Here is a 20,054-nt window from a genome sequence, read left to right on the forward strand (position 1 = left end):
AGTTCCCCTTCCATGTCAATATACTACCCCAAAGCCATGTGCTTTAATTTCTTATCTCTTATGTGTGACGTCAAGCCTTCTGAAAACCCAAGTAAATCATATCTGAAGAAGGGTCTAGGCCCGAAACGTCAGCCTTCCTGCTCCTCTGATGCTGCTTGGCCTGCTGTGTTCATCCAGCTCTACACCGTGTTATCTCAGATTCTCCAGCATCTGCAATTCCTACCATCTCAGTAAATCATATCTGCTGGCTCTTCTTTACAACTCCATTATTTTCAAGATACCTTTCCGAAGTCTGTATCGGTTAGCATAGTATTCATGCCACATAACATGCAGCAGAGTATCCTCACTCACATTGTCTTTGTCTCCACAATGACTGTACAGATACCAATTTGGATGTACACATCTGTGAAATCTTGTTTGATAAGTACAAGATCTAGTTTCCCTCTTGTTTGTTCATTCATCACCTGACTCAGAACCAGTCCAGCAATTAAGTTCTTTAGGACTGGTCCAGCTTGGTCTGTAGTGGTGCGGCTAAGCTGCTCTTGGTAGCAGACATGAACGGAAAATATTCTGTGCACTTGCCATCTTTAGCAGTTCCTCCAGGTCGTATTCAACATGGAGGATTATTGATGCATCAGCTAAGGAATAGGGGTAAAGAAGTAAATGATAATCAGCAGGAGATTTCCTTGCTCATGTTGTCCTAATGCCATGAGACCTCATGGGATTCGGGGTCAATGTTGAAGACTCTCAGGCAACACCCTCCTGATTATATATCAATGCTGCCACCTCTGGTAAGTCTGTCCTATTGGTGAGATGGATATGCTCAAAGATGGTGATAGTGGAATCTGGTACATTTTCTATGAGGTACGGCTCCATAAGTAAGACTTTGTCAGGCCGTTATTTCACTAACCTGTGAGACAACTTACACAATTTGGCTCAAGATATTAGGAAAGAGATCTTTGCAGGGTCAACAGCGCTGTCTTCCTTTTTGTCATTTCCAGTGCTTAGGTGATATTAAGTGGTCCATCCAGTTTCATTCCTTTGTTTAGATTTTGTATCATTTTGATGCAACTTAATTGTTTGCTTGGACATCTTCAGAGGGTAAAGCATAGTCAGTCATATTGTTGTTGGTCTTGAGTCACATGTAGGCCAGCACAGGGAAGGACAATAATCTCCACCCAGAGATCTCTGATCTGGGCTCTCTCATAGAGAACCTTCTACTGGGAGTCCCAGACTTGACAGGATGGCAAAACAGAATACCAATGTATGGACAGTCAGTGGACAAAGTTGACGAATTTAAGGGAGTGCAGCAGCAATACATACGTAAAACTGCTCGATGCTAATTGGAAAGATATAGAGGGGTTTTCGATGAGATGGTTCAAGTTGGGGGGCTGAGGTTCAAAGGGAAGTTTCAGGACCTGCAGCCAATGTGAATTTCAGTCTAAGCAGGATATGGTCCACCAACCTCCCCACCTCTCTCCACACCAGGTATCCAAACATCAGAAGTGTGGGGCTGAAATTCAACAAATTGAGAAGCAGTCCCCTCAACAGAGAAAACAAGGGCTGCAGCTGCATACATACCATATAAACATGGTTTGTGGACTGCTCAAGGCCAATAAAATTAAGGCAATCTGGGACCAGTGAACTTGTTTAACCTAGAAATGTGTAGGACTGCTGTTGGCAACACCTTTCACACTGGATCATGAATCCCTTGACACTATTTAATAAAATAACAATACAATTAACCCAGATCAAATAAAATTAAGCCACAATATCCCTGAAAGGGACCACTGTAACCCAAAATAAAAACTCCTTAAAATTTTGTTTTGCAGCGTGATAGCACATTGTGTTACCCATTGGTCACAGAAGGCCTAATGTATACTAGTGGACACCATATGCTCCCTCTTCAAGGGCAACCAGGACCAGATATAACCACTGACACGAGGCCAATAGTAGGCTATAATTACCCCTTGCATGGTCCACTTCCTGAACCTGTTGGCTGAGCTTGGGAGTAAACCACAAGGAGGTGATTTGACATGCCTGTTCCTCTCTGTACTGGCAGATCAAAGATCAAGAACATGGATCTGAAGTGCAGGTTAAATTTGAGGAACATCCCCCTCGGATAATGAAAAAGGGGCTACATTGTCTTTCCTATGTATGTACTTAGCTGCTTAATCAAGTAATCCCCAATGCCTATAAAAACATAATCAGCCTACCATAAACATCTGTGGTGCACATCCTTACAGACAAACATTGTAACCTACAAATAAGTAATCAGTAATTGAGCCTAGTTTGATCCAACCAGTCTGTCAATAGCAACACAATACTATGTGGAAAAAACTTGAATCTGTATTATCTGTCCTAAACATTTTACATTTAATCTTGTATCAATATTTATTCATCCTATATCTGTCACTCACCTCAAATGTGCTATTGAATTAAAGAATTTGAACATTAATTTCAAAAATAATATTTTGAAGACTAGTACAGTTAATGAAATTTACAGCTACTTTAAACCTATATCTCCTTATTCTAAACACATTATTTAATTTAAATTAGGATTCTAATTATCATTTTCTGTGCCACTTAGTATCTTATTTACCAACATAAGGTAATGTCTCATATACTCCATGCTTGGAATATTTAGTTTGTTTAATGTTTCTGTTATTTCTTCTGTTGCTTCCTTCAATGCTATTGCTCTTATATGCAAATTACCATTTACAAATGTGACCAATTTGCATTAAATCCAGGTCTAGATCTAGATCTAACCTACTAGATCTAACCCAATTTTCGGAATTAGAGCAGCGGTGGCCCCAGTATTAAGCCATGGAGCACTTTCTGTCAGCGCTAACCCTGCCTCTTTAACCAGACCTCTTTTCTTTGGAAATTTTCAAGTGGTCTGCCAACATCTGCAAAGAAATAAACATAGCATTTCAAGTCAATAAAACAAGAACTCTGAGTCTCTATCCATAGGTTCTGTCCAGCCTGCTGAGTATTTCTAGCATTTCCTGCTATCATTTCAGATTTTCAGCATTCACAGTATTATGCCCTTGGATTATGCCCTTTATTATATCTTTCATACATTTTTCTTACTCATTCACCACTTATGCACAGAAACTCCACAACGTTGAGTTTACTAAGTGCAGAAATTGGTTTTAGTTTGGAGGTTTTGGCAGACAATATCATAGAGCTTATCAGCCAAATGTCCTTGTCACTTCAAAAAAAAGTCAACAAGTTTGCTTAGATTGTGTTGCCCCTCATCTAAAATCATGACTATTGTTTGCCTGATTTTTGTTTTTCAGATCATCCTTAAATTTATTCCTGATAATTGGTTCCAGTATTTTACACAGAAGTAAAGATTATTAGGTCTGTAGTTGCCTGTGTCTATTTTGTCATCATATTTGAATCTGATACTATTGGCCTATTGATTGTCAGTCCTCTGCTAGTCTGCACTTTAAATAAATATTATGGTACCAGAGTGAGAGACAGATGATCTGTATGTAATGCAATGTCTGGATCTCTATATCTAAGATAGTGATTCAACTTCAAGAATTCATATAAAAACCCTGTAGCTTTCAAACATCAAAATACTCTTTGTTATCATGTTCATCACTGCAAGAAAAGACACCTCAGTGGCGAACAAACCACAGTTAGTTTACAAACTGCTCATTCCCCTTCTAAATACTTCAAGAAACTAATGATTTATGACTTAACTACTTAGTGATCATCCTCAGTCACAAGGCCATTAGTTTATTTTAATGTTCTTAATTCCTAGCCAAGAAGCTTTGTGTTGTTTTGTTATTGAAATAATTGGTACAATTATGTTTTGCCTCAGGAACAAAATTTTATTCTATACTTCTTTTCCCTTGGATCACTTTTTTGATATGATTCTACTTAATCCATTCCAGTAAATCTCTTCCTTCCTACAAGATTTGCAGAGATAGTTTCAATCTTAATATCGCTTTTTTCTTCACTTTTTAAGATGATGTTTGTTGAGTTGGGGTTTCATGATTTTAGGTTTGCATGTGTCCCACTTGCTTTGAAAGAATGTGGCTTGACTCATTTGATAGAATCCAGAATGAGCATGTTCTTCCAGAACTGGCCAATTTGGAAAATAGATGAGTAAAAGTCAACTCGTAGAACTGCATTTCTGGATGTTTACCAAAGTATTGGAGCCAATAGTCACAAATTAATTGTTAAACTAGTGATGTATAGCCAGTGCTTGAAATTTGTATTTTAAAGTGTTGACATGACAAAGCTGTTTTTCACGTTGTTTTTATTTGATTTTTAAAATTAATTAGTGTTTTTATTTGTTTCGATTGAAAATCATTGTGACATTCTTTTTTTTTACTGATAAACCTTTTGAAATAATTTTATTTGGTCTGAAAGTTCATTTAGAAATGCATACCTACCACCCACAAAGAAAAATACTCAGCCTCATCTGTCAATGTTCTGCATTTTTTTTCAGATATATTCTCATTATCTTCTATAGAGATATATGTGGATGTATTCCTTCATTTGATCTGCATTAACCAATCATTCATATACTGTATCTGAATTTAACACTCTTACAGTTTTCAACTTGGCTCCTTGTTTTGGTAAAAATCAGTCAGAATCCTCTCATTGCCCAAAGTAGGAATATGCCAAAGCATGTTATGTCCTCTATTATTGAGTTTTGAGTCGTCTTTCAAGATTCATGTTATTTTGTACTATTACTTCCTGTATATACTTGGGTGGACTATGCACATTGCCTCAATACACCACACTTGTGCTACACCACTAGCAAATTATCAGATCAGACCACTGCTAGTCTATAGTTCACATGTCAGGTCTCTTCATCAAACACCTATATACATCTTGACAACAAGGATCACTCTGATTACAACAATTATTGCCTTTTTGAGGGAAGATATAAAAACTTTCTACCTGTTAATTCAAGTTTCTAACAAATCCAACCTATATATATTGAAAGATATTTTGTTGAGCATAGCTTTCCAGTACATTATAATACATTTCAGTTTAAGAATTTACAAAAAGGCCTTGGAGTATCCATGTGTCCTACATAAAGCCTAATTTATAGAGAATCCTAAACTGTACAGAGGTGAAAGGTTTTGCCTTTTATCAAATTCTTTGTAGGATAGCTTTGCCTGTTTTCTGAAAATAACCCCCCTGTAAAAACTTTATTGTAGATTACCTTTATCTTGTTTGGGATCACATGTCTATTTTCTATTGTCTATCACCTCGCAAGCATTGTTCCCTTTACTGAGGAGTCATTCCATCTCCAAAAATTTGCTAGACCCTTTTTTCACAAACAAGAAGCAACTGGCTAAAAACTGACTTGTATTTGTGCTTCACAAAAAAAACAAAAGCTGAGAACGAAGAGAATCCCTGCTAGTTTAAGGATAATTTGACTTCATCACTCATGAACCATACTGGCCGAAAGAAAACGTCAGACTGTGTACACCCCGATAATAATTCACCCGTTCTTTAACGAACAATGGCTCACCAAACATACACTGGCCTTCACAAGCATTCAATCTGTGATTAATCACGCCCTATTTCAGCGCCTTTCCTCTGGATTTCTTTCACTTCACTAAATTATAATAAAAGGCTGGGTTATTTTGAAAAGGATGTAAGTTTTTCCAATCTATTTGCCTGCATACCGGGGCAGTGGTTTGATCGGGGGGTGGCATTCGGAAGCTGTGCTTTATTCTCATGGAAGCTAACTAACCAATCATCCAGTCACTTCTCGATCTTCCTTTGAGCACATACAACCCGATCCGTGAAAATGTCAATGTCCGCCAAGTGATTCAGCACATGAGGCCTGACGAATTCTGGAGCTGAATGTTAGCAAGGAGCAGAAGCTGTAAATAAAACGTTAACGCTTCGACGCTTAACATAAAACAACTGCAGATGCTGGTATTTTTGAAGACGATCAAAGAATACTGGAAACACTCAGCAGATCAGTCAGCATCTGGGGACCTTGAAAGATTGACATTTAGAGGGTGGTGGGACCAATCGATGAGAATATACTTTCCTCATGGAAGTGTTATCCCATCTGATGACTAGTTCTACGCAAAGCGTCACATATTCCAAATGGTAAAACACTCGTACAGATTTATTTACATTAATGCTTTAAAATATTTTAGAAATTGCGAAGGGTTTCTTTAAAGTCCGATATTAAACATAGGTAATTATTATTTCATAGTATCACAAAAACTTTTTTTTTAGTCAATTGGCGAAATAATTCGAATCATGTTGGTTAATCTGGCATTGTAACCTTATCATCGAATTAAAACAGGATTCAATCGAAACATTACTAAATGCAGCATTAATTATAGGTATCTGCACTGTCATTGCACACTGTTACATGCAGCAGCGTTACCTATTAGTGTGTGTTACCATTTTAATATGATCTTACGAAACGGGAACACACGAAAGGGGGATATGTTCTATTTAATTATGTCCAGACATTTGATAATAATCTACTGTATCATTTCCAAATGCAGGTTCGAACTCATAAGAGTTATTTAAGATTTTAAAGACATGCAGCTGAAAACGAGAACAAACCTACCCATAGACTTTCACAAAAATAAAATAGATTGGTGAAGAGCAAATCTTCAAAATGTTAAGTGAGTTTATTCGAAAATTCTCGCACAACGCATTGCAACGAAAAGGCGAATACCAAGCGCACTGTACATCATTCAATATAAAAACGAAAAATACACAACGTATTGCTCTACTTCACAAAAAAATTATATAGTCTCTGAAATCATATATAGCATTATAACGTACTTCCGACTCATGCTCCTACTATTTTTCCTGAAAATATATGTACATAAAGATGATCAAACCAATAAGGATACCCTATTTTAAATAGTTTAAGTACTAATCTATCAACAATGGTCTCTGTCACGTTTTGCGCGCGTCTTATAGTGCTTTAATACTTGTCTCTTTAAAGACGCGAGTTCACACAAAATTGAGTAATTGCTCCCAGCTCTACATCATAGGTCACTTTTAGCTTTGTCTGCAAATTAAGTTTGTTGACCCTTATACATTTGCTTAAATGATTGATATTCACGCTGGACCTGTCAAATTATTTGTCATCATGATTTCTAAATGAAGGTCATTCCATTTATTGAAATGTTTCGATGATATTAACGTTGCATTATGACAAATTACTACATCGACGGATAAAAACTGAAAGGAAGTGCACTGATGATTTATTTTAATCATGCTTGTGGTATTCAAGTTTTTTTTTTCACAGATGCTTTCATCTTATTTGTAATTCCATAGTCATTTATTAAACGACGATCACTTGGCATTCATACACTGCATTAGCCGGAGCTATGAATATTGCTCAGCCCTAATAAATATCCTTTACTATCACAGACACCGAAAGGCACAATTCCTATCATCTTATGTACAAAATAGACAGGCATTTATAGACGCTTCAAGCATTTTCGGGATTTTTTGGCAATTCGGTGTTTACTGGCGTCAGTTCTCCAAACTGTTCATTGATCGTTGTTTTTCCCTGAATCTTGATCACTTTGATCATCCGTAAAGCAGACGTCCACGTCGCTCTCGTTACTGTGGTCACTTTTCTGCTCAGGGTCGTCGAAAGATGACTCCGTTTTGCTCTCTGTTTTGTGCACACTTTGCCCCGGGTGCCTCGATTTAACATGCCTCTCCAAGTCTCTGCGACGCACAAGCACTTTGCCACAGAACTCACACCTGTAAGGGGTGTTCCCCTCCGCGTGCAAACGGATATGTTTGTTTAGGTTGCTGGGATCTCCAAAGGGTCGAAGGCAAACTTTGCATTTTAAAGGTTTGTACCCTGTATGTGTCCGCATGTGGATTTTCAGTCCGTATTTCCGGGAGTAGAGTTTCCCACAGTACAAGCAGAGATGACCCTTTTTGGGCTTGCCACTGGACGTGCTCGTGGTGGACATGGAGTCCAGTCGAGATCTACTCTTCTCCGCGGCGATACTCGATAGTTGCTGCGTGTGCATGGCGATCTCTCTGTCGATGTTGGTGATGGAACCAATTTCTGGGTTGAGAGATGGAGCTCCAAAGTAGGTGACAGATTCGGGGTATTTAATTAAGTTGCTGAAGTGGAATTTTAAGGGGTAGTAGGGAGGACTGTACAAAAGCTCGCCATTGTAAACCGTTAAGGGCATTATGGGAATGTTGCATTCTCCGGCGAAAGGTTTAACTCCTTCAAACGGTGGAATGGAGAACCTCTCAAAATGAACGCTCGTTGGGATCGGGGTATATCGGCTGGGAGACAAACTGGCGTGAAGGCCCCTCTCGACATGTTTGAATGCAGATGTCTCTTCAAAACTGGGGAACAGAGGGAAACCTCTGTTTGTGTCGCTACATGGCAATGCAGGGAGTGGCGGCTCGATGGAATGGACACATTTGGCAGGGGAAGCTCCCACCAAACTCTCTCCGGAGGAGCGTGGTGATTTCAGACTGCTCACCACTTTGCTGAAACCCAATCCAATTGCTTTAGCGCTGCTGTCCCCGCTTGGATCAGGCGAAATTAATTTCGATAATCCCGTGGGTTTAAACGCGGATCTAATCCCGGGGTGAAAGCCCATGGTGTTGACAATTGAAGAGGTGCCGCTGATGGTACTCAAGGCTCCATGACTCCTGGCTGAATTAACACTCATGTCCAGGGCTCTGTCCTGTTCCTCCTCACGTCCCATTGACTTCTTGGTCATAATCATTTTGGCCAAAACTGGAGACGCTGGTCGTTTAACCCCTTCTGTTGGGCCAGAGGAGATTTGGTGGCCATTTCTCGGGGGTGTTGATGAGCTGGATATGTCGGCGGTTTTCGGAGATTTGGTGAAAGTCTCTGAAATTCGGCATTGATCACTGTTGATGAAGCCCCTGCCGTTGCTCAGAGCGCAGTGGAAGTGGATATGAGCTATTAAAGTGTTTGGATATTTGAACGTTCTCCAGCAGTACCAACAAATATAACGTTCCTCCCCTAAAGAGACGAATGAGAAGAAGACTAAGTTTTCGATAAGGTTGTAAACATTTCCACACAAAAAAATAACTGCAAACAATATCAACAAGTATTGTGCCCAAAGGCTACTGTCTAACACAAATAGGAAACAATGTTTCAAATTATCACCCACTTTTCAGCAAGCGACTCCCATATCCCAAGAATGACTTGTGTAGCTAAATTATAGATTGCAAAGAAGGCCGTGTAGTTATTAAAATTATCCTTATACGATGATACAGTGCTCACTGTCAGAAAACGCTCAAACTACACCAGCCCAGTTTCTGCGACCCAAGTCGATAACTTTCCAAATTAAATGGTAATAAATGTAAAAGGAAGTCAATGAAGCAAATGAGCTTGGTTGGATAATTTATATGTAATTCTTAGCCCTGTTATTTCATTATGCAGTTCTCTAAGGAGGAAACGCAAGCCTGACCAGACATATACAACCTAGACAGTTAATGTTTTGGCCTTTGCAGGCCTTGGAGGTGATAACAGCTGTTCCTTGAAATCATGGGGCGCTTGAAACAATGCACTTGGCCCATCTGTTGATGTTGAAGAAAGGAGGCGTATGGCAAGGAGTTGAACAAACTGGTCAAAGAACAAACTATATATCATAAGCTTCGCATTAAAATCGGAACAAAGCCGAGGATATAAAAGTTGCTGTCGGAAGACCAGCAGTCAGGTTAGGTGCTCGCATTTGCAAATGCTTCAACGGGAGAATGGCATCGATCTATTCATTTCCAATTTAAAGCACGGTTTTGTATATTGCACAACCATTTTTAACCTTTACCGTTGCTTGATATTTTCACTTTCCCTTTTTGTGCAAATGAAATGCCCCCAGTGTTTCGATTTCTTTCTACTTTTCTTCCTGCACTTCTTTATGTAATTTTTTAATTCCGCTCTTCTTCCTCTCTTCGTTTACTTTCCACTTCAGTTTCTTTCCTTTCTGCTTTCCAAATAGATTTCGTCGATGAATGTTGCTTAGTCCGATTTACCGTTACTTTTTTTTGCAGTTTGCCGCTCCTCCATTCACACATTTATGCAATGTCGATTGCATTCGTGGTTCTCGAACCAATATTGCACGTATACTTAAAATTTAATCGACTGTTTTCCGGCTTTGACCTTAACAATGTAGATCATTTGTGAACAGTTGTAATGATTAGATCAAACTTTGTTCCGAGGTTTTTCAACTGCAAGGATCTCTAAGGGATCAAAATATATTAGTCCTCTGATTATTTGCTGAAAATTAATGTGAATCAAAGGCATTTAATCTGTTTAAGGTATTGATAATTTCGTTTTGATTCTACCTCATTGAACACATTTAACAAAAGTGTACATCAGATATTTTTGATTCTCCTGGACAAATGGTTCTCATGTTTGTATTTGAAATACAATATCTGATATTTCATTCAATATCTTGAAAGTTACTATTATTTGTTATTTCAAAATCAGAATGAAGTCCAAATGTTTTCAAGGATCAACCCCTATATCAATAAAGGATACAATGGAAACTTGACGTTGTTCATATTTCGAATGCTTAATTCCAAACCTCTACCGGCAAAGCAGAAGACATCATACAGAAAAAAGAGGTATATTTTCCCTAAATATTCAGCCAGTATAAATGCATTTTAAAAGCAAAACTTCGAATAGCTATCTGCTTACAAACTTCAAAAAGCTGCATTGAAATGATTACAGACTAAGTTTACACCAGTAATGTATTGATTAAACATACGTTAATGTTAGCGCCTGTGAAACGAATGAACTTTATCCCTAGGACATGAACTGTTGAGTATCTTCAGTTGTATAAAGCGCTTTCTCAAAAAATATGTGGTGAGAAGAAGAAATCGTGAGATCAGATCAAAATACTGACAGATTGCATTACAATATAACGTTTGAAAACGATTTCATTGTTTGAAATCATTACTAGGTCTAAAATCATCCTTTCAAACGTTGAATGTTATGCGAGGTGACCAAACAGTCAGGTATAGCATGTCCAATCGAAACTTTAAAAATGCAGAGGAAATTATATTCATACATGTTCACCCTGTTGCCTATTCTCTGGCAGATTGAACTGCAAAGCAAGCTAGTGTTTAAGAACATAATATCCAAATACGGGCAAACAGTTCATATGAAACTGTAGTTCATTGATATGTCGATTGAATTACTTGCATTCAAAGTCAGCAAGAAACTGTTATATCGCCACGCCGACAGTGATTTTTTTTTAAAGAGAAAGTGTTCAGAACCAGTCATTCAACAAAATAGTTGATGTATATGATTTCAACATTACTAACGACCTATAAAATAGTGTCCGAAACATTTACGATCTATTTCACTGTCATAAGTAGTGATGAACTGATTTAATCTTACCTGCTTGGTTAACTCTTATTGAAATGTATGCCTGTAAATACTTCAGAAATTAACATTATATCCTTTCCAACAGTATTTATTATCAAGTATTCATATTATACCACAAAAATGGAAAACAACAGTCGTTCCGTTATGTGCTATATCATGCCAGCGTCCTTCATATACAATCTATCGACGTTGAACTCCAGGAGGTGGTATTGATAGGATCAGAACTTAAAGCCTGAAGCAAAGGGTCTGCATGTCGTCTGTTGACTTTGGGAGTGTCTGCAAACCTTACTTGTAATTGCTAAACCGCTGTGGCTGAAGCAACGTCTTCAGTAATCCTTCCACATTAACTACACCTTGGTTTACAGACCACAGAAGCGTCTCGATCCTCCCCTTCCCCCAACCGAGACCACCAGCACCTATTCCTTTGAAAAATTAGATTAAATAGCTGAGTTCACCAGTGGATCTCTTGTTATTAATCCTTTGAGGAATGCAATTTTGCATCCGCGCACAGTTTGGAGCCAGGATTCCTTTCCACGTTCCCATCTGGTATAAATAGCTTCTATGTTAGACGTGAAATCGTGGAATGTTCATAAACTCCACTTTTGAATACTTCAACCATAAAGCACCTACTATTTGTTTGATCAATTGTTCCTCTATGAAACTTGGCTAGATTTCAACTGGAGTAATAATCATAAATCAAAACAACCTACAATGGAACGATGTCCAAAGTTCCTCGAAACGTCCATACTGTATATTATATTGTGTTACCTCTTTAGTCTCACCTTGTTCCAAAATATGACCTTTACATGTGTATACGAAATAAATTGCAAACATGCGAACATGGATTGTGTTAAGTTCCAGAAAAATGTAGATCTATTGTTATAGTTCAAGTCTTTTCATCATTCAAAAAAGAAGTGCATATGATAAAATGGTGGCCTGATAACAATTTCGGCCTATTTTGCAATTTGAATCCGATTGGGTTTTTTTTCCTATTGAGTCTTTTGTTAAGTTTTGCCAAGTTCATCAACGTAGAAATGCTGAGTGAACTTTTCCGACAGATTAGTAGATTTCCATTCGATTCAATTGAAACATGGTTAAAAATAGACGTTTGTCATGCCAACATTTTCAACCGTATTCTTAAATTAAACTCTGAGCAGCGATTTATGTATTTGCAATGTATTTCCTCTTCTTTTTTAAGGCGAATAGAACCAAGGACTATCTGCTGAGAGGAGATGTTCGCTTGCCTGATGTCAACATTGTACTAGTGTGTCATTGATTGCTTCTGACAACGGGATAGAAACTTTCTTCATTCGCAACGCTACTCAGTGAGTCAGTTTAAAACCTCAGATTTGGCGGCTGATGCTGAAAGTAGCAATGTGCCATCGACAATCGTTTTCTTGCAAATACAAGTTGATTATGCTATACGATTGAGGCATGTTGTATTATCTCAAGTGTTTATCGAATTCGAGTTATTTCCTTAAACAGATTGTGCCAACACTTTGACCGTCGTACAGAAACAGAACTACAGATTGAATTAATATGTATAATTCACTGCTTCTTACGGGTCAGCAATGCATTTAATTCCACCACCACCGTTCCATTAAACACTCATTAAAAAAAAAGTTTCAGAGGAAGTGGCACATCATCGCCTCTCAAAATTCCAGTTAATTCGGCCAAGCAGAAAAAATGCAAGACAATTTATCAAGCAGTATTCTGTAACTGCACATGCTGCGTGACACTGGGGAAACGCTGACTTCATAATATTCAAAATGATCAATGCAATGATTGCAGCACTTTCATTTTTAAAAATGTTAAACAAATGAATTAACTTGTGTGTTGACAGTTAGAAGAACCCACGCATGGCATTTTTGTATTAGTTGCAGGCTGTTTACAGTTACTCCAAAAATTTTAGGATTAGGGATATATAAAAGATATTGGTTCATCCACGGTAACTTAAATAATAAATTTCGTTATCCATTAAGAAAAAATGTAATAATTCGTAATCCTATTTTTGGCTAAAGCGCGGCAATTCGCTGAAATCCTGTAATAAGCCTAGAGATTCAAATAAATGCGGATATCACTCTGCTTTCATCTATTAGCTACATCCATGTTCACAGGTACCTTGTCGTTGCAAGCAATCTGTGGTTATACTTCCATAAATGCAATACACATTATGCACCTTTATTTTGTACGTACATAAATATTTCTGCAGAAAAACCTTTCGACCAAGTTACCTACAAATATTATTTGATTAAATCCGTACTTTTCAAACGAAAGAGTTTCTAGACTCAAGTGCTAGTTCCTACCTTTCTCATCGTGTGTCGGTGTGGCTGTGGTTGGTATATCGAACCACTGAGCCAGAGTGCTGGAATACCACGCTGCTAACTCCTCCCCAGGCTGGATATCCCTCAGCGTTCTGTAAAAGATCTGCAGAGGAGAGCAGATACAGAAATCTAAGGTTACTTTATGATTTAATTTCTGTGGTGTACAGTGTTAGTTTGATTTTTTTAAGAGAAAACAAAGATAAACCACGCCAGAAATGTCATGTAATGTACCTGTCCCCCTGGAAGGTCAGTGATCGCTTCCAGATTCTGCTCTTGAATGTGTCTGGCAGCCCGGATTAACTCTATCCATTCCGGGACTGAATCGCCAGCTTCATCAACCAAATGCCCTCTGACAAAGCGTACCTGAAATAAATCCCCAGCACCACAGTTTAAGAAAGGTCCTTCTAATTTTATTTCGTTGTCCCTAAACGCTCTTTTCATTCACTCATAATGATTTCACTTGGTTAGTCTGTCTGCAACAGAGGTAAACCCCTAACATGTCATGTAGTTACACTCAGAAGGGTCTACTAAAATCAAAGGACGAAAACTGCAATAAAATGTGCTGAGGGACGCCTTTCACCCAAACGTCAGGTTTCCAATTCTTGTTTGTTATTGATTTTGCAATCATTAATATGCTAGGCACTTCACATCGCCGAAAATTGAAATTAAAATAATCGAGTCCAACATTCCATTCAGGAATGCTATATTAAAGAAGAGACCCGAAGATACCTGGCAGTGACCTGATTCCGCTAAAAATTGTAATGACTGTGGGAAGCTGGGGAAACATAGCTTTGCACAAGCCAGAAAAAAAAATCATAGGAAAGAAGTTGTATCCAACAGTTTCCGTTTATTACATGTCGCTGGAAATATTTTAAAAATCGTACTTTTCTTACTTCTCTAATTTTTCTAGTTCAATTAAAATGTAATTTGCACGTGTATTAAGATTTCAGAGAAAGTAATTAAACTTTGAAAGGACAAAAATGAAAAAGCAGTGTTTTGTTTTTCAATAAGGCGTCAACTACAAATCCGGGTTGAGGTTTGCAAAAGCATGTTCGCAAACGTGGACGATCTTCAACCGGTTTATATAATAGCGCCGTGTACAAAGAGCTCCCACTGACACATGTTTTACTAACACCTGTTCACTTTTGGCAATTGACTGATTGGATAATTGAATTTCAAGAAGCAGCCAGCCTTATCTCCTCACTTATCTTACACCTTGCATGCATGTAAATTACGTTCGCTAATAAACATGTTGGCGTACGAACAGATAACCCCCAACTAACAGACGTTCAAGTATTCTCTGTACAGAAGCTGATCAACAAAATATTGGGGTGGGCGGATCAATCGCGGCCATTGAGAGTCGCTTGGGGAAAGTGAACTGTGATTAGGCAGAACGGTTATTAACAAAATCGAAACCGATGAGAAATAAATAACATGGCTCGTCAGGGCGTTTAATGGGCTGTTAACAAATCAAAAATCTGACCATGACATACGAAAAGGCATCTGCACCTGTTTAAGGAGGTCCTTAATAATATGCGGCGTTGGACAGTGGAAACTATCAAACCTGAATAACACTATCTGGTCTGCATGTTTCTGTGTGTATCACATACACACATACACAGTGATATCTCCAGTTAAATTACATGAATCGTGTTTGTTTTATACAATGCAGTTCAAGTATTGATAACTAACTATAGCAACGGCAAACAGTGTCTGGTTCTAAATTTCTTCGCTAAAAGTGTTACAATTGAAAATAATCCAACTGTTTATGATTCGATTAATTTAATCAAGCTAAAGAAATGATACCTGGATGTTCAAGGACACGATTTATACTGAGAAAGGGATTGCTAAAATTCGAACTGTAAACATGAAGAATAAATCACTTACAACAAACATTCTCAATCTAACAACAGAAGCAAAATACGATCATTAATTGAAGCCTGGCCGCGCTACTAATTGCAGACCCATCAGACACGAAAGCAGGAATTGGATCCAATTAAAGCGGTTTGTCAATAACTCGAACAGAAGTTATCAGACTATGGTAATTCACAGGAAAACACAATTAACTAACAATTAGCGAGCAAGTGATGCCATTAGACAACCTAAAGCAGCGCCCACAGATCCTAAAGGTCATAGACTTGTTATTTTGTCCAGTAATATCCCTTCATAAAGAATTGACGTGTAATATTGTTTTGCTTGTTTGATTATTTGTATGAAAAAATAAACTCCTAGCATTTCTCGTAGCTTCTGCGAAACTAACAATTGATTCGAAGTTCGCAAATTTACGAGGTAGGAGGGAAATTTGTATTTGAATTATTAACACCGATGTAACGAAAACTGTTACCTTTTTCCTATTGAAATGCTCCTTGCGATCGGACATATATTTTCCCAGCCTAAAAATGCCCTGCACGGGACCCAAGCGCAGACCGGCTGGGATGGTGCTATCCGCGGTCACGGTGATCGCCGAGCTCCGGGGGTTTTGCATGGCTCCGGGGATACTAGAGGGAGGAAAAGAAGAAGCGAAGGAAGAGGGATGGATTGACAGCGAGATGAGACAGATGAGAGAGAGAGAGAGAGGGGGGGAGATGGACACAGACTGGTCTCCGCCTGCAAAATGACGCGATGGAGTCCGTGCGCTGCGCTTTTTCTATCCAAAGGGGGAACGCTGCGTTGCAGCAAAGTGCACAGAGTGCCTCAGTTTGGTGAGAGAGTTTTGGTGCGATCACAGCTGCGAGCCACAGCCAAGAGGGTCAGAGAGACACACATGGAGACTTTCCCTACCCAACTGAATAATAAAGTGCTCGAAATAGCCAGGAACAATGGCCCAGGCGACCTTCCCATTCCTAAAATCCAATTTGTCAAGGGCGCAAAAAAGGCGATTGTGAATCAAAGGTCTGGCGGGACCATTAATCGTCAGCTTGTGTTATTGTCCGGCAGACAGTTACGATATTTTAAGTGACAAATTCACTGTATAATTTCTCCATAAATTTTGCCTTCTTTTATTGCGACCAACAAAACTGGGAAAATAAGTGACTAAAGTTAAGTCTACTTGGCTGATTCTTTTCAGGTTAAATATACTTCAAAGATTTTACTCACCCCCTTGATTTTTTTTTTCTTTTCTCAGAGGAGTGAATCTCAGTTAAACAAAGAGAGCAGGAATGTTTGGAGGACTTGTTAACTTCTATTGATTCGGCGTGTGCCGCACAGAAACGGGGCAGGTACTTGATGGTAAAACACCAGAAGAAAATTCGCTACCGGTCCAAGATAATCGCCATCTACATTTATCCAGCTCTCCCGTTAAACTCCCGGTCTATACAGTTGAGAAAATTATTTAAGCTCATTGCTTCCAAGTAATCTTTGCCAATACTGGGCCATTCCAATGCCTATTTTGGGACTCTGGCAAGTTCAGAATGACCCGCGTTGTTAAAACAAACAGGGAATGTGCCGGTTCAGCTTCCCTTGTCCATTTCCTGGACGGAAAAATGCAAGAGTTCGAATTTTAATCCCCCTTCGCCTCAGTAAAACATTGCCCTTGTTCAGAATTAGGAAGCTTGAGATGACATGTTATCCACTTGAAAATCTATTTCGAAACAAAACACTGATTTTCTTCCACGACGTTTATTTACGATTGTCACAGGAATTGTTTCAAATTTAGCCGTTTTAGACGAGAAATAAAACACCCTCATTTTAAATATTTGGCATCTGTTTTCTACTTGAAGGTTTAAAAAATAGTTTGAGGTCATTGGAACGATTCTATTCGTTTGGTGGTCAGAGAGTGAAATGATATTTTAAAAAGCGAAATAAATCATTTAGTTGTTTAACCTTCTATTGATAGTAAACCCGTTTCTCCATCTAGAAAGTGTATGAAACATTACCTTACTTATATTTCATTACTAACTAACAGGTTCTTTCCTTATTTGCAATAAGATGCAATAAAATGCGTTGTAAATTGATAAACAACAGAATTACCTGTGTTGAGGTTCACATATTTAAATCAAGGATGTGATCCATGTACTGTATGTAAAGCGAATAAGTTTTTTATTCCTTTAAGGATATCATTGACTACCGTTAAATTGTAACAGTAACCCTAAGGCGGGTACGATTTAATAGCAGGGGAAAGCGTTGGTAATGATCCTTTTATTTACATACTATACATCATCCAATTAATACAACATCTGTGGGCAGCTTGAAATCTATTTTATAAAGTAGTTAAATAGCAAAGTAACTTTATTTCATACACATGGAGAAAGTATGGATAATAAGTGCCGAATGCCCAGTTTTTAATCTCATAACTGGAATGCAGTAACGTTGGTAGATTTAAGCATTGTCTTATCTCATATTGTGATGACTCTAAATGTTGCCACTGGGTTGCACGTATCTTATTGTGAGTGATACTAGAACAGTCAACTATCCTTCGTGAAATTGTCTCTCTGCCGATTTCACAACGTAGAGGGAATATTGATGGCTGCAAAAGAAAAAATAGTTTTAGAAATGTTGTTTTGCAAAAGTTTTGCGTTTTGTAGAGAGCTAGAATCTTAATTGTCGGCGTTTTTAGAGACGGTATTAATTTGACATAATCAACAGGCTTATAATTACTAGTACAGATTTCTTCTAACAATGAAACAAATCATATAGAACCAATTATTAACCGTACGTGAAAACCTAGAAATGGAAAGGCATTTCTATAGATTTCGCCAACGCCGAAAACTTACAATTTATTAGGAATCTCATCCAACTACATATCAATACATTTTTGAAAGAATTTTTAGTTCTCTTTGTATTCTTCATTATACCCTCATTTGATTGAATATACCAAATTATAACACTGGGCTACAGTTCTATGTGCGTGGAGAGATTAAAAAAAAAACAGGATTTGACCTCTTTGATATGTCTTCATTGGCACCTCTCTCAATGGTAGAAAAAAGAAACAAGAAGTTCGAGGCAATAAATTTAAGCCATGAACATGTCCCTGTAACCTCTGGCCTGGCGACTTTAGGATGACACCAAGTTAAATTGGGCAAGCAGAGGTAGATGGCTTTGGATTGCAAGGTACCCCATTGCTCCATTTATGGAGCCTTTCCATACTTTATTTAATGATCTCAAAGCGTGAACGACACGCGAACAATTTTATCAATAGGACCATGTAAAATCTGACTGGGAGGAAAGTTATTTATTAATGTCCGCCAATTGTGACTGGTTCCCAGCCACTGAAAATAAAGAGCCCTGCTCTGAAATCATTCACCCCAGCACGGCATTTTTTTTCCACTGTGGCTCAAATATGCACTTTTCCAAGTGAAATAAAATTGGCCAGAGAAGAGGGAAGAAACACATTTTCTTTTATATCTACCCCAAAAAGAAAAAAAAGTAAAACACAAGGGTGAAACCAATCTAATGTGTCCACTGGAGCAGGAGCCAGAATGAAAGCTGGGGTGTTAAAAGTAAAAGCAGTGTTCGAAGCAAATGGGATGGAAAATTAAATGAAATTAAATAGCTTGAACGACTGTATTGTGTCTTATAAAAGGACACATTAATTACATGGTTTCAGCTTTATTCCAGGACAATGTTGTGGACTGGGAGATAATCAAAACATTCCAGGGCTCGCTGTCACAGACTTTTTAACTGGCAACAAAACAATATTTCGCCGGCATCAACGAAAGATGATCGGATTTGCACAAAATATAGTTTGATATGAAATCCTGCATCAGCTTGATCTCTTTTGCGCGTGCCGTTGAACCGTCATTGCCATCAAGTAACATTTTTGGCGTAATGTTCTTTTTGATTTAACAGGTTGCCCGATAATCAGCCATGAATGTTGCAGAACAACAGACGTCCAGAGCCACAGCAGCCTGGGCCAATGTCCCACCAGGGAGCTCCATTCAACACATCAAAATGCTTCTGGCTGGAGAAGGTTCAACATTACTTTCAAACCAGCATGAATGCCTGTATATAGAACCAACTTAATTATGGGCAAACAGTGGAATAAATCAGAAGTTCTCGCAAACTCCTGTGCATAAGGGCTTTTTAACAAATATAATCTTTGGGAAACTTTGTGTATGATTTCTATCGGCGTTCCTCGATGTTTTAATATAAAACAATTATTTAAAGGTTGAGTATTAATTACAATTACATCCAGCGTTAGTTATTTTGATTTCACAGATTATTATTACTCTATTTGTGAGTAAAGAGAATTGCTGTAAGTACCAAAGGTATTCAATGTGTTCAGAAACGAAAAGACTATGGGATGTATGGGGAACGCCTCCCTATTGTAGACTAACGCAGTAAGAAATAGCGCCAATAGGAGATAAATACACCGTGAATTGTTTTAAATTTTGTATTAAATACAGCGGAGAAAACAGAAACAA

At 38.2% G+C, this 20,054-nt stretch overlaps 1 protein-coding gene across 1 annotated transcript; it reads right to left on the reverse strand.

Annotated features, from left to right (window-relative positions):
- Positions 1–7,514: 7,514 nt before the first annotated feature.
- On the reverse strand, positions 7,515–16,177 carry prdm13 (PR domain containing 13). Its single transcript, XM_020516499.2, has 4 exons — positions 16,037–16,177; positions 13,924–14,055; positions 13,675–13,795; positions 7,515–8,995 (listed from the first exon to the last, which is right to left on the reverse strand). Exons 1-4 carry the CDS (start codon positions 16,175–16,177, stop codon positions 7,515–7,517), a joined length of 1,875 nt encoding a protein of 624 aa, XP_020372088.1.
- Positions 16,178–20,054: the final 3,877 nt, after the last annotated feature.

This window comes from Rhincodon typus, chromosome 5 (assembly GCF_021869965.1).
Source record: "Rhincodon typus isolate 14 chromosome 5, sRhiTyp1.1, whole genome shotgun sequence".
Lineage (NCBI taxonomy): Eukaryota > Metazoa > Chordata > Chondrichthyes > Orectolobiformes > Rhincodontidae > Rhincodon > Rhincodon typus.